Here is a 15,000-nt window from a genome sequence, read left to right as displayed (position 1 = left end):
TCAGGTCACTCAGCAGCTGCAGGAAAACCAAAGTCTCGTCCAGACACCACAATTACATTCTCGACATACAGACGTTCCCTTATCCTGACCCCTCCCTTCGAGGTGATCTACAAGTGCCTGGGCGAAATAGATATGCAACGTATGTACCACATAATTGTTCTGTAAATTAACTACCTTAGCTAGATATGGCTCCTCGGCTATCTGTGCAATAGTTATCTGTACAGTGTTTGTAAGATTGTTCAAAATCTAAGTCGCTTTAGTTTTGTTTTTAATCTTAAGTAACGCTATTAAAGAATTCAAATAAGAATGTGTTTAGCTTTTTTTTTTAAACTTATATTTAATTTTCGTTACTGTTTCCCATTTTCTAAATATATGCATTCTACTCTGTTGAAACTAGCTCAGCAAACGAACGTCATAATCTGCGTTGTACCCACGGTCCCGATAGTTGTATCTAGACCATGGTTGTACCATACGAATTTCGGCGCATAATGCTAAGATTTCTCTACCTTTTTTTATTTATACTGTTCAAATTACAGTATCAAAATTAAGAGAACACTGAAATATGCATTTCATAAAATATAACTGTAATGTGCGTTTGTTTCAAGTTTGTAAACTACACGCCACAGTGCTCAAAAAAACCTACACTATTAATAGCAAGGTTGATGCGAAACTGGATGTTAAAAATGCAATCCAGTTCATACAGTAAACACCGAACTTACGATGAACTGTTTATTGGTGATAGCTGTTTCAGACTTTTAGTTAAAAGTGGGTTTTACATAACGACTTAGGAAGTGGCCCATCGTTAAACTGGAAGGCTGACTTGACTGTAAACTGTAAACAGACCCCATAGGAACAAATGTTGCCTAAAGGAAATCGTTCCATATTTTCACTGCCTTACTTTGGGTAGCATTCACAGATGGAAACGAAATGCTCACAGGTTTGAGTCCCGTCAGTAGTTTCCCGTCATTTGTTCTGTTTTACATTTGGAGGTTACCATTAATTTGCGACAATTAATTAAGACTATGTACATCAATTCTAGCTCTGGCCAAATCTAATAAAAGTATTCAAAAAATAATGTTAGGTCTATTCTTAGCTGGAAGTGGTACTCGAGGTCGACGACTGACTATTCTTCTTCGTGAGGTTAAGGTTGAAGAATGGAAAGTCTGATTCCCGCGGTTTCTTTAATATTTCTTGGTGTTTTACAATAGCTAAATTCATTGTTACAGCAAACATCTTACACCTAGCTGGGTTCCTTCCATAGTTGTTCCCTTCTAGAACTGGTTCTTGAAATTATAGTTCTTTCCTGCCTAGAACTCTTCTCTATAACTGGTTCCCCTATACAAGGAAGAAATACTGCATCTCAAATGCAAAACAAAGGGAGCTATACATTCCTTCCCCCTCTCGTGTCGTAACTTGATTATAGACAACCTCACCTTCGAGTGGCAATTTCAAGTCTTGATAAAATGAAAACCAATTCGTTTTTCCCGTACACTGATTGTAAGGATGTCGCCATTAACTCTAATGATGGATTTCCATAAGGATGGTGACTTATAATTTCCTGCTTGTCAAGACGGGTTATATTTTAATTTTCAACAAAGTATAAGTACAACTTTTCCACATCAGGCACTACTTAAGTATCAAATATATTATATATATATATATATATATATATTATATATATATATATATATTAATATCTATATATATATATATATATATATATATATATGTATATATAGAAGGCCTTCTTTAAAGCACATGGAATTAAGACAATTACTACATCTGCTGCATTTATTTTATTCAGTTTATTTTTATCTTTCTACTTATTGCTTTTCTGTCACGGCTTTCCTTCAGTGACACTCCTATATTTGTCATTCTATCTTGAATGAAGAGGGAAACATTTACATCTCAATTCAAAATAGAATGACAAGCATGGGAGAGTTACTGACGGAATGCAGTGACACAGAAAAATCAACTGAATGAAGCGGAAGTAGGTAGAAAGTACCTGCAACTCTGTCTTTACGTAAGTTACCCATAAAAATAAAGTTTTCTTTTAAAGGTCTCGTCAACGCTAGTTCGTATGTAAGGTAAAACTAAAGTAATACTGACTGATGCCGAAAACAGATAATTTAGCATTTTGACACTTTAATAAAGACGAAAATATTTGATGGGTCAAGACAGACCAAGTGGGTAAATGAAAAGTTTTACGATGCATGGAATCAGTGGTTATTCAGCAACGGGACCAACGGCTTTACGCGACTTCCGAACCATGTCGAGAGTGAACTTCTATCACCAGAAATACACGTCTCACACCTCAATGGAATGCCCGAGAATCTAACTCGCGGCCACCGAGGTGGCAGGCCAATACCATACTGATCATGCCACTGAGGCGCTCTTCGCATACTTGTGGGAAATATCAATCCTGATCCATACACTTCAGCTATTTGGCATGTCCTATAGTGCATGTTCAAAGACGATCATGGTTTCTTCACTTTAAAAAAAATATTCCAAGCAACCTGCACGGTGTTCATAGTTCGGAGTTATTATAGCATTATGCCCACTATATTAAATTTAGAATATTTCAGAGAAAGTAAGCTGTTTTACTCTCTAGTACATAATTAAAGTAAGGATGGATTAGTTAAAATCAGTTTTCTTGTATCAATATTATATGTAGCTACTGAATGACTGAAATCAATACTACAAATCTATGAGCGAAGACTGGACGCTCATTTTTTTTTTTTTAATGAAAATTGACATGAACGCTCGCTCCACCAATTTACCTCCCAAAGTTTGCATTCCAGTGAATAGAAAAGTGGGTAGAGGAAAATGATTATGTCGTTAGTTTCCTTTCAATAAGTATTCGAAATATATGTGAAGTAAACTGTCCCTCACGGTCTAGGTGTAACTTGTAAAGGGAAATATGAAGATAGGTAATAAAGCTGACTGAGGCAGTCACTACAGTTCTACTAAACACCATCTTCAACTTACAATTTGCAGTCAAGAAACATGTAGAGATGTCCTCCAGTTATTCCAGTTAATCTTGTCAACACTACCATGTATCTTGGAACCGTCTGAAAAGGAAAATATACAAATGTAATATACACATCTCAGGTACAGAAGAAAATAAACCATAGATTTTATATAAACAGCCTTCACTGGATAAATAAACTATTACGTTCTACATTGTTACTGGCAATTATATTGGCTAAATCTTAAATAAACATAAAAAAAGCAAGGCCACTGCCAGTTCACATATGATAAAAATAGTTTCTAATGCTTTATTTGAAACAAGCAGCCATCAATATTGGCGATGCCAAGGAAGTTTGCTTTACCCTTACATTTGATATGCCAAAAGATTGCAATTTACTGTTCGAAACAAATTTACAATAAAGGCAGCTACAGCCAACACAACTTGACTGCAACTAATCGTTATTACCCAATGCATTACGTGCGGCAATGAACTTGCCCTACAACACATGACATTCTAATAAACAGTTATTGTACACGTGTACTAAATGCATATGCCAAACTTTGCGTAACTGACAATGTAACATACCACGGTCAAAATGTTCCATTGCCATGATGCAGAATTTGTTAAGTCCTGAGTGATGAAGTGGAAAAAGGAAAAGATGATAATCATAACATATGGTTGTTGCTTTAGTATTAACCGACTGGCCACCCTTACTGTGTAGACAACTAGGGGATTAAGGTAAAACGAGGGAAAGGCAGACTTCTGCTACAAAAAGTTGTTGTTGGAGATTAAGCCAGCCTTGTGCTGGCACGGGCTCTTGCTCCCAGAGCAGCCTTTAAATACAAAAGGTTGGCTCTGTAAGACAATAACATGCTGCTTCAAAGAAAACGGGTTTCCGCCCAAGCGTGATCTAAATGGTTTGTATGGTGTTTTTACGTTGCATGGAACCAGTGGTTATTCAGCAACGGGACCAACGGCTTTACATGACTTCCGAACCACGTCAAGAGTGAACTTCTATCACCAGAAATACACATCTCTCACTCCTCAATGGAATGGCCGAGAATCGAACCCGCGACCACCGAGGTGAGAAGCAAACACCAAACCAACCACGCCACTGAGGCGCACTGCATGATCTAAATAATCGGTGGGATCTTCGAATATCAACTTTCATTCCGCTAACGTTTAATCAGACTGGTCTTGTAATAACAAGCATTCATGGCGACACGGTACTCAATGCACGTTTACGTTATTCCTCTACAACAACTAGACAAAGTGCGCGCTTTCAAGCTCTCATCATTATGACCATACATAGTTTGCACATATCACAGTCTAATAATTAGACATTTCTAAATAAAAAACCGTTCTAGCTCCTGTTCTAATCCTCTTCCTTGACTTATTATGGCTTTAGGATTATAAAATTAGGCTAAAGGCCAAGACTGGGACCCAAAGGTCAATCAGTGCTAAAAGGGTAATTGAGTAAAAAGTCTAAAGATGTAACAGGAGGAAAACCTCGCGGTACCACTATGAAACACGTGTTAGGAGAGAGTGGAAAGTAAGATGGAACAAAGAGAACAGGAACGGAGGTAGAGTAATAGGAACGAAAGGGGTTGCAGCTAGAGGACGAAGGAACACTTCAAAGAATCCACGTTCGCTGACGGCACTACTTCCCTACGTATGAGCTGGATAATTGCTTAGTTACATGGTTTGAGCTCCAATAATCAGCAACATTCATCCCGCTTCGGGCTAAAGGGCTTTTCACAGTGTCTAAATATTTAGGCTAAAGATTGAATAACTTAAGTTAGTACTTCACACACAAACATGACCAAATATGTATGAAGGTAAATTTTTTTTTTATTTCAAATACAATGGCATATTAGTTGAGTGGTTTGAGTTCCTTCTGTGATATCACTGACATGAAACGGGGAAGGATAATTATGAGCATACATTCACTTCGGAAATAACTGGATGGATGGATGCACCCTATCCATCAGTTTCAGTTCTAAGCTGAATCTCCATCTCTCAGTAGTCTAGAGAGATAAATCCCAATTAATGTATAGCATATGAACTGTGCTAGTATATATAAGTATAACTTTCGTCTTTATTCTAAAGGCATTTACATCAGGTGTCATAAAATAACGTCGTGTATGCTAACTTATTATCTTTCCTTCATAAACACATCATAACATACATCATTGTAAATATAACGTCCAAAAACAATGATAATCCAAAGGAAAAAAATTAGAACGGCAAATATTCATTCGCCTTCTGGATGAAACGTATAGTCTCAAAGCTCAGCGGTGATCACTCGTGAGAGGTGAGAGGGGCTGGCTCTGGAACGGACGACAACAATTTTTAAACTACGAGTTCATACCCACACTGTCAATTACGTTTCTACCGGATGTAAACACTCCACTTTGCCTTTCGGCCCAGGCTCAGATTGAGGGGTGGCATGAGGTGGGCATAAATATAAAGGACCTCAGGTTTGTATAGTTAGGAAAAATACAATTTACTTTCAAAAATTGTGATTTGTTCCTACACGATATACAAACCCTCGGTCCTTTACATAAGGAAGACACTGATTGGTGGGATGAATGTGAGTGAGCCTCTAGAACTGAATGGAGTTCTGCACACCTGGGCTATTCCTCCTGGTCGTAAGAGCAAGAAGTGCCCTGCCTCTGACAACTTGATCGGAGCATAGGAGCTGTATGATCAAGAGTCAGACTCTGGGCCTTTTCGAAATGAGTGAGTAATCGAAACTCATCCGAAAAAGGGCTTGGAAGAATATTTTAGAGTCGGAGGCATTAATGCAAAGTTCTGGAAAGGGTTTGCATTATTGCCAGTCTCCTGACGAAAATAATTCTGCCTCATCGCAGCCGCCGATGGGGCAGATGCGATGGAACAGAAGATTACAGACTTCTGATATACCGCGGGGTAAAAAGAAAGTTGACAATGAGTCTAATGAGATACATCTCTGTCTGAAAATTCTCGCAACGGCAAATGCTGAGCACGAGACATGGGCATTTTGAGAATTCCAAGCCAACCAGAGACCTAGTCTGTGATTGCCGGGCAGATTCGAATTGGTAGTTAATCCTCGATGGAGGAGAAACTAGTAAAGTGAACATAATCTCGGAGCATCTATTCTGCCACTCGCTAGAACCATCGCCCACAAAAAAAAAAAAAAATACACTCGAACATCTGCGTTTTAACCGAAATGGGAGGGAGATGAACCCTCTTGTTTGGTGATAAAAGCTCATGTTGTGGTGTTGTTAGCAAACTATACCATTAGTCATCTCAAAATCAAAACCGTAAACTCTTGGAGGCCAGAAAGGCTGTCCTAAGTTTCTGGATAATTAAGAGAAGGTATTATTCGTCTCGGTCACATACCCGAAGAATTAACTTACAGATACTATGCGCCTATTACTCGGACGATACAACTGATAACAGAAGCATGTCGCAAGGAGAATATAGTAGTATATTCGTAGGTTCCTGTAAATCGCGCTCCAGCCTAATTCTTCATTCGAGAGACAAGAATAAGAACTAGGAGCATACCTCCTTCATTCCTTAATGAAGAGAGTGAAGGTGAAGTTGTCTCGAAGGGAAACTTCTATGGTGATAACAGGATACTGAAGATGACTAGTTCAAGCCGAATTTGTTGTTCCCAAAACCTCCTGCCCGCTCTTCTCTGAATTTGCGATGTTCTCACTTTGTTAAATGCAGCATTCATTTCCTACAACTGTTTCATTCATGAGAACGCGAGCGAAAGTTGACCCGAGTTAAATGCAGTAAAAGCTGGCAAGAGCTTGCCATGTCTTGGTACGCATCTATCTTCTCCGTGATCGATACTCACGAAGAGGACTACATAGAGGACCTCCTCCTATCTCCATCAGATGCCTTGTCCCGAGGAACAGCAACATCGATCTTGGCACCTGAAGAATAGCCATTCCTGGCTTTCACAGGTGGGTCCGAGCCACCAACGCAACTTGGTCCCTTCTCTCACCCTGTGCCACTATCATGATGGAGAGAAAACTACCTCTCACTGACTGTGGATGTACGTCCCCCTTTTGAGGTTGTACACTCGGAGAGACCTGTACATGAGTACCGGACGCAGTCCCGGTTCCATGAGTGGCACCCTTGGAACTAGAGACAGGAGAATGAACCTGGGTCCGAACTCCTGAGGCTCCTGAGACACTATAATTTAGGGATAGCGTCCAGGTTCCCACTCCAGAAGGAGCAGGTGAGCCGAAGAGACAGCCAGTTGCTCCCTTCCTAGGGAAAGGATGCAGACCCTTAGAAATCTCGAGGAGAGACTGCTTAGGAGGCGGAGATTTGCCTTCCTCTTTTTAGGCATTGGAAGCATTCGAAGAGGAAGGTTAGGAGGCGTCAGATGACGAAGACGAAGACCCCTGTGAAAAACTCACGGCAACACGGGAAGGGATGGAGCTATGTCATGGCAAAGAACCACACTGATCAAGAGCAAAGTGTTCTTTTGTTAGAGCTATCTGGTCGAGCCGAGTCGCGTGAGCTGAGCAGATTACCACTACACAATTATGAGTTTTAATTATCAACAAAGAACTGTAACATCTTCCCAATTAACTGTTCTCCTTGGAGGCCGAAGCTCCAAGAAGAATAAAGAGGGATTCTGTGTCTGCTGTCTTACGTGTTCAAACCCTAAGGTCCAAGACACAAGGACGGTCCTTGACCATTCACCTAGAAGGTGTTGCATGTAGTTCCAAGCTCTGCTTAACTCCAAACCAGACTGAAGAGCGAACTTATCTGTACTGGTAAAGGCTCGTCTCGCTATCTAAGTACACACTCGGTGAGAGAACCCGACTCTTGTAAGACAATAATCGGGCTAGCCTTGTCTCGCCCTGGTACTCTGCAATGTGATGAAGCCGAGCACTCGGCAAGCGCCAGTGAAACCAAGGGATCCAGGAGCTTGGCGAGACTCCCAATTATTATAATTACAGGGAACGCCCATTACCTAAGTGTTTGGAAATGATAGAAAACAAAATCACTCTGTGAACGCCAAAAATTCCAAGGAATTTAATGGCTCAGCGAGTCGCCCAATTTTCGTAATAACAGTTACCAGGGAAGTCTGTCTTGCCCAAGTGTTTGGAAATTACAGTAAACCATAACACTCTGAGAATGCCAGAAATTCCAAGGAATTCAAGAATTCAGCGAGATTCCCAAGTATTGTAGCAACAATTATCAGGAATTCTCGTCTCCCCCAAAGTATTTGCAGATCATAGAAGACCGAAACACTCGGAGAGTGCTAGAAAATCCCAAGAATTTAAGCACTTGGCGAGACCCCCGAGTTTCATCAAATGCTCATCGGGGCAGGACCCTTCCTCGACTCCTGTAGAAATTGAGAAGGAATGGGCATAAATACCAGTCCTAAATGCGAGCATTTAAGACTGGAATGCGAGTATAATTCAACAGAATATACTCTCGATGCTCCCAAAACACCAGGACCCATGGGGACTGCGAATTGAAATCCGTCCAAAGGACAGAAATAGCCAGGGAGAACATAGTCTCCTGATTTGACAGAAGATCCTTCCTCAACAATGTGGATGTATGTCTGGTGGGACCCAAAGATCCTTCCAGGAACATAGTTCCCCAACACTGAATCCTACGGAGAGCATTCTGCAGCCCCTCGCTCGCCCTGCTAGCGTAACTAGAAGAAGCGAGTCATGGGCAGCCATCAACCTGTGGTCAGTGCAGTGACGGCCACGACATGAGTCTAGGAAAGCCTTATCATCATGGAGAAATCCTTTCCCGAGGAGGGTTACTAAATTCTCGCACAGCAGGAGAAACGTTCGCCGCCACCGGGACCAGTTGGTCCCGCGAACATGACCATGGTCTGGTTGGAGTTGAGTGTACATCTAACTGGCAAGGGCTGGTACCGTCCTCCAACGCGTCCCAGCCCTCGTCGAGGCCAAAACCTCTCAAGAGGACTGAATGGGGGACCCCCTTCCGGTCTCACAGTGTGCATGGTCCTGAAGGACCATCACGTCAACCCTGGGTACCGAGCGATCACCAGCAAGGTGCGAGTCACCTGAGCAATTCATTCCTTTCTTCCGTTCTGTGCCTGAGTTGTGATGGTGAGCGGGCTCAGCGTCACCGACTCTAAATGCATGCGAATCCATAGATTTACGTGCACTCGGGTTATCTTGCGAACAAGCGCCCGACACAGAGGAGAGCAAATGCTGGAAGAAAAACAAAGGACAAACCTCCGAAGATCCCCGCGATCATTTCCAAAGCATAAATACCAAATTAATATACTGTCTCACCTTGACGTTATGGAGGAGTTATGGGAGTTTCATTTGACAACGTCATTGAGAGAGAGAGAGAGGGGGGGGGGGGGTGTAATTGCTGGATGGATAGTTAGCGACTGAATTGGCTGTTGGTGAGTTCTGGGTTGTCTGCTGGTGCAGCTGGAGTTAGTTGCTAGAGTTTTGTGTTTTGGAGTCAGAGTTTTGAGTCAGTCTTGAGGCAGAGCCTGTGAAAAACAGACGTTTTGGGTAGCGGTCTTAGCAGTACTGTTGTTGGTCAGTTGTGTTGTGTTTTAGGGAATTGAGTTATTTGTGCTGTGTTTGAAGTTTGTTGTGCTTGTGTGTTTTGAGGTTGTTGTGCTTGTGAGTAGTATGTGAGTTGTTGTAGTTGAGGGTTGTTGTTGTTGGGGAGCTGTTGTGATTTCTTGGTGTGGTTGTGAGTTGTTGAGGGTTTTTGTTGGTAAGCTGTTGTGATTCCTTGGTGTTGTTAGTGGGTGTGTTTGTTGTCTTTTTGTGTTGTTTTTTTGTGTTGGTGATTGTGCAGTGGTCTTTTGTTGTGGTTGTGTTCCTTGTCGGTTTGCTGTGTTGTTGAGTTGTGGTTCTTTGATTGTTGTGTTGTTGAGTTGTGGTTGTGTTCCTTGTTTGTTGTTGAGTTGTGGGTTGTGGTCCTGGGTTGTTGGGTTGTGGTTCTTGGTTGTTGTTGTTGGTGTCTCAGCGACCTTGACCGGCAGTGTCTGGAGTTGGGTGAGTAATGTGTTTGTGTTTTTTTGTTCTGTGTATAGGTATAGGTCAATTGTCCTGCGTGTATTCTGTAGTCTAAAGAAGAAAGTGTGACTGAGGGTGAGTTTGGCGAGGAAAGTGACTGAGGGTGAGTTTGGCAGCTGGATTGGTTAAGTTTATGTTGGGGGGGTTTGCCTGCTTGCCTTTAAGCTTGTGATCCCGCCACATTATTTTTTGGCGCCCGAACAAGGACTGTTGGTACAACAGCTGCAGGACGATTGGGGTAGTGAGTTGTGTGATTGGTGGAGAAAGTGAGGATGGCAGGGTTGAAGGAGATGGAGAGGCTGAAGGAGGAGTTGCGGTTGGCGAGGGAAGCTAAAGAAAAATTGGAAGTGGAGAATTGAGAGGTTAAGGGTAGAGTGTGAGGAGCTGAAGAGCGAGTTAGAGGAAATGAGAGGAATGCTAAGTAGTGCAAAAGTGGAAATGAAAGAAGAGCCGAAAGGAGCAGAAGAGAGAATGGTTGAGAAAATGGATGAAAAATTTGAGTAATGATGAATGTAGAGCAGGAGATGATGAAGGGGTTCATGGGAGAGGGAGCTGTGATGGGCCAGGAGTGGTAAAGAAAGTGAAAGAGCGAGTGGATGAGAGTACGAGTGATGAAGGTGATTTGGTTGTGATAGGTAAGGGAAAGAAGGGGAAGACACAGGATAAGGATAAATCTGAGGACAAGAATAAGGGGGCTGGGGAAAAGAAGACTAAGGGAAAGAAGGTTAGTAAGGGTGACGGACAGGATGAGACTAGGACTGAATACATTGGGGAAAGGGCTGTGAGTGATTTAGATAGTGATGAGTGGAAACAGGTAGGCAGAAAGAAGAAGGGTAAGAAGAGAGTAGTCAAGAGTATGGACGTGAGTATGGAAGTGGATTCGCTGTATTCGGAAGAGGGAAAGAAGGGTCAGAATGGAAGTAGCGAAAGTGAGTGAGAGTGAGCAGGAAGTATGAAAGGCTGTGTATATGAGAGAGGTACCCCGATGTGCACAATACGAGGAATATGGTACTAGTAGGGATATAGGACTTTTTTGAGGAAGATGAGAAGTATTGTGAGGCTAAGTATGGAGATAACGAGAGTCTGGGTGAGAGAGTTAGGTAGCTTTTTGAACAGGATTTTTGTTGAGTGTGTAAGGGGTAATGATGAGCATAGGGAATGCGCCATATGAGAGTGTGAAAGCCAGGATTGTGGAACAGGCAAAGAGGATAAAGAGTAGCGTTAGATATAGGAGAAAGCATGATTTTGAAGAGGCAAGAATAAATGTTGATGAGTCGTTGTCATTGTATATCTGTAGGTTAGAAACATTAGCTAGGAAAAAGTTTGGGGACGAAGGGATAAATGAGTGTAAGGAGTTAGTGCGCGAGTTGTTGGTGACTGTACCAGAAAGTGTGTATGAGTTTATCAATCTGAAACGTAAGGAGAAGATGCGATGGACGAATGAAAGGTTGATGTGGAACGACATTTTAGAAATAGTAGAGGATTACGAGTTAGATAGGTGTATGAAAGAGAGTAGAAGTGTTAGTGTTAGGAATGAAGTAGCTGAGGTTATACCAGAATTTAAAAGCTATAGGGAGGCAGTTTTAGAAGGGCCGAGGTGAATGGCAGAGCGAGTGGTTGATAGGAGTGTGTGTGGGTTTGAATTGTCAGGGTTTAGTGAGATTTCAGCAGGAAGGGAATCAGGTAGGGAATCAAGTAATAAGGAAGTGGTTGGCAGTATGAATGAGTCTCTTCAGGAGTTTGGCAGGAGTGTAGATGAAGTTAGTGTTTTGGTGGCAGAGTTACGAGAGATATTGGGACAGAGTTAGAAGGGGTAGCTGAGATAGTGAATGGGATTTGGGAGGATAGTAGTGAGGGAGATGGTAGTGGGAGTCTGACTGGAAGTGGCCTGGGAGAAGTGGATGGCGGTGTAACTGAGAGTGTGTATGAAGGCCCTCAAACAAGATCCAGGGGGCCTGCATCCGAGCAACCATGGGTGTTGCGGATGGGTGTTTAGTGTGGGTGTTATGAGCGTAAGGGGATGTCAAATGTAAAGGGGGAGGAAATATAGAGGAGTTATGGGAGTTCCATTTGACGTCTTTGAGAGAGAGAGAGAGTGGGGTGTGTGTAGTTGCTGGATGGATAGTTAGCGATTGCATTGGCTGTTGATGATTTCTGGGTTGTCTGCTGGTGTAGCTGGAGTTAGTTGTTAAGAGTTCTGTTTTGGAGTCAGAGTTTTGAGTCAGTCTTGAGGCAGAACCTGTGAAAAACAGACGTTTTGGGCAGCGGTCTTAGCAGTACTGTTGTTGGTCAGTTGTTTGTGTTTTCAGGGAGTTGTTTGAGTTATTTGTGCTGTGTTTGAAGGTTGTTGAGATTGTGAGTAGTATGTGAGTTGTTGTAGTTGAGGGTTGTTGTTGTTGGAGAGCTGTTGTGGTTTCTTGGTGTGGTTGTGAGTTGTTGAGGGTTGTTGGTGAGCTGTTGTGATTCCTTGTTGTTAGTGGGTGTGTGTGTTGCCTTTTTGTGCTGTTGTTTTTTTTTTGCTGGTGATTGTGCAGTGGTCTTTCGTTGTGGTTATGTTCCTTGTTTGTTGTCGAGTTGTTGAGTTGTGGTTGTGTTCCTTGTTGGTTTACGGTGTTGTTGAGTTGTTGGTCCTTGGGTGCTGTACTGTTGAATTGTGTTTGTGTTCCTTGTTTGTTGTTGTGTTGTTGAGTTGTGGTTGTGGTCCTGGGTTGTTGGGCTGTGGTTCTTGGTTGTTGTTGTTGGTGTCTCAGCGACCTTGACCGGCGGACAGCACAGCGTAGCCCAGAGTATCTGGAGTTGGGTGAGTACATGTGTTTGTGTTTTTTGTTCTGTGTAGGTATAGGTCAATTGTCATGCATGTATTCTGCAGTGTAAAGAGGAAAGTGTGACTGAGGGTGAGTTTGGCAGCTGGGTTCGTTAAGTTTATGTGGGGGGGGGGGGGGGGGGAGAATTTGCCTGCTTGCTTTTAAAAAGCTTGTGATCCAGCCACAACGTTAAAGGGCAAAACTATGTAATGAGGGTGTATGTACACCCTTCCCACCGACCATTATCACAAAGAAGAGGTGGCTAGCAAGGCTATCACAAAAATTGGGTTTGTATATAAATTATTAAAGTAAATTAATATTAACTTCAAACACAATATAAATATACAGTGGTCCCCATGAATTAGCGGGGAATGCATACCAGAACCCCCGAGAATAATTACAACCCGCAAATAGTTGGAACCCCTATAAAAATGATTAAAACCTCGTAGTTAGTTAGTTAAAACACAAGAAAAACCGACTAAAAATGTTCATACCTGGTTTTTTTTTAATAGTTTTATCACAAAAAGGGCACTTTATGATGAAATTGATAACAAAAAAACAAGAATTTGTGGATATTTCTCATAGAAAAATAATGCAAATATGCGAATTTTCCACAAATAATAGGGGGAAATGTTCGAGAGAGAAATCTGCAAATACGTGATTCCGCAAATACGTCCCGGGGCATGTGGCAGACATCGCCTGCCCGCCCCGCCCATCCCGGGGCATGTGGCGGACATCGCCCGCACGCCCCGCCCGTCCCGGGAATGTGGCGGACATCACCCACCCGCCCCGGGACCCACAGCGGGCCAGGTTTGCCGTGGGTACAGGGGCAGGCGGGTGACGTCCGTAATGTGCCCCAAGATGGGCGGGCTGAGCCAGCTGCGGGTCCCGATGCGGGCGCGCGATGTCTGCCACATGGCCCGGAACGGGCGGGGCGGGCCAGCCGTGAGTCCCGGGCACGTGGGCGATGTCTGCCACGTGCCCCAGGACGGGTGTGCAATGTCCACCACGTGCCCCGGGATGGACGGGCCAGGCGGGTGACGTCTGCCACATGCCCCGTGATGGGTGGGTGATGTCCGCCATGTGCCCCGTGATGGGCAGGTGACGTCCGCCACGTGCCCTGGGTGGGTGGGACGGGCCCGTGGCTGATTAGGAGGGCGGCCCACCCGTCCCTGGGTACGTGTTGGACACCGCCTGCCCGCCCCGGGACCTGGCGGACATCGGCTGCCCACCCCAGAAACCGGGGCACATGGCAGACATCACCCGCCCGCCACAGGACCAGCGGCGGGCCCATCTCATGGCACGTGGCGGACATCGCCTGCCCGCCCCGGGACCCGCGGCGGGCCAGGCCCACCTGTCCTGAGGCACCTGGCGGAAATCGCCTGCCCGTCCCAGGGCACGTGGCGGACATCGCCCGCCTGCCCCGGGACCCGTGGGCCAAGCCCGCCACATGCCCGAGGACCCATGGTAGGCCCGACCCACCCATCCCGGGCGGACATCGTAACTGGGCACGGGGCGGACATCGCCCACCCCCCCGCCCAGACCCGCGGCGGGCCTGGCCTGCCCCATCCCGGGGCACATGGCGGACATTGCCCGCCCACCCCGGGTAGGGACCCACGTGCCGGGCCCCCGCCACTTTTGGCCCCGGGACCCGCCCATCCCAGGCGGACATTGTCCCTGGGCACGTGGCGGACATCGCCCGCCCATCCCGGGGTACATGGCGGACACCGCCCGCCGGCCCCGGGGCCCACGGCGGGCCCATCCCGCCCGTCCCGGGGTACGTGGTGGACACCGCCCACCCGCCCCTGGACCCGCGGCGGGCCCAAGCCCGCCCCTCCCGGGGCACAGATCAGACATCGCCCGTACGCCCGGACCCCGGCTCGCCCCATCCCGGGCCACGTGGCGGACATCGCCCGCTCACCCTGGGACCAGCGGGGGCCTGGCCCGCCAATCCCTGGGCATGTGGCAGACATCGCCCGCCCTACCCGTCCCGGGGCAGTGGCGAACATCGCCCGCACGCCCCAGGACTGTGGGCCAAGCCCGCCACGTGCCCCGGGACCTGCGGTGGGCCCTACCCGCCCATCCCTTGCGGACATCATCCCTGGGCATGTGGCGGACATCATCCGCCCGCCCCGGGACCAACGGCAGGGACTGGCCTGCCCCGTCCCGCCCGGGGCACATGGCGGAC

General features: G+C 45.3%; 1 protein-coding gene and 1 long non-coding RNA gene across 3 annotated transcripts in view; one reads left to right on the top strand and one right to left on the bottom strand.

The window, feature by feature from the left end:
- Positions 1-307, top strand: part of LOC135195624 (transient receptor potential channel pyrexia-like) — a 7,643-nt gene extending 7,336 nt beyond the window's left edge. Inside the window, exon 4 of the mRNA XM_064221968.1 lies at positions 1-307. This exon is cut by the window's left edge and continues 2,318 nt beyond it. Within this exon, the coding sequence (XP_064078038.1) occupies positions 1-88 (88 nt within the window). The 3' untranslated portion in view covers positions 89-307.
- Positions 1-15,000, bottom strand: part of LOC135195625 (uncharacterized) — a 70,672-nt gene that overhangs the window by 16,606 nt on the left and 39,066 nt on the right. For both annotated transcript variants that reach the window (XR_010310197.1, XR_010310196.1), the window contains exon 2: positions 2,989-3,071. This is a non-coding gene — a long non-coding RNA (uncharacterized LOC135195625). The remainder of the gene's footprint in view (positions 1-2,988; positions 3,072-15,000) is intronic.

Source organism: Macrobrachium nipponense, chromosome 16 (genome assembly GCF_015104395.2).
Source record: "Macrobrachium nipponense isolate FS-2020 chromosome 16, ASM1510439v2, whole genome shotgun sequence".
NCBI classification, from domain to species: domain Eukaryota; kingdom Metazoa; phylum Arthropoda; class Malacostraca; order Decapoda; family Palaemonidae; genus Macrobrachium; species Macrobrachium nipponense.
This window is presented reverse-complemented; position numbering and strand designations above follow the sequence as displayed.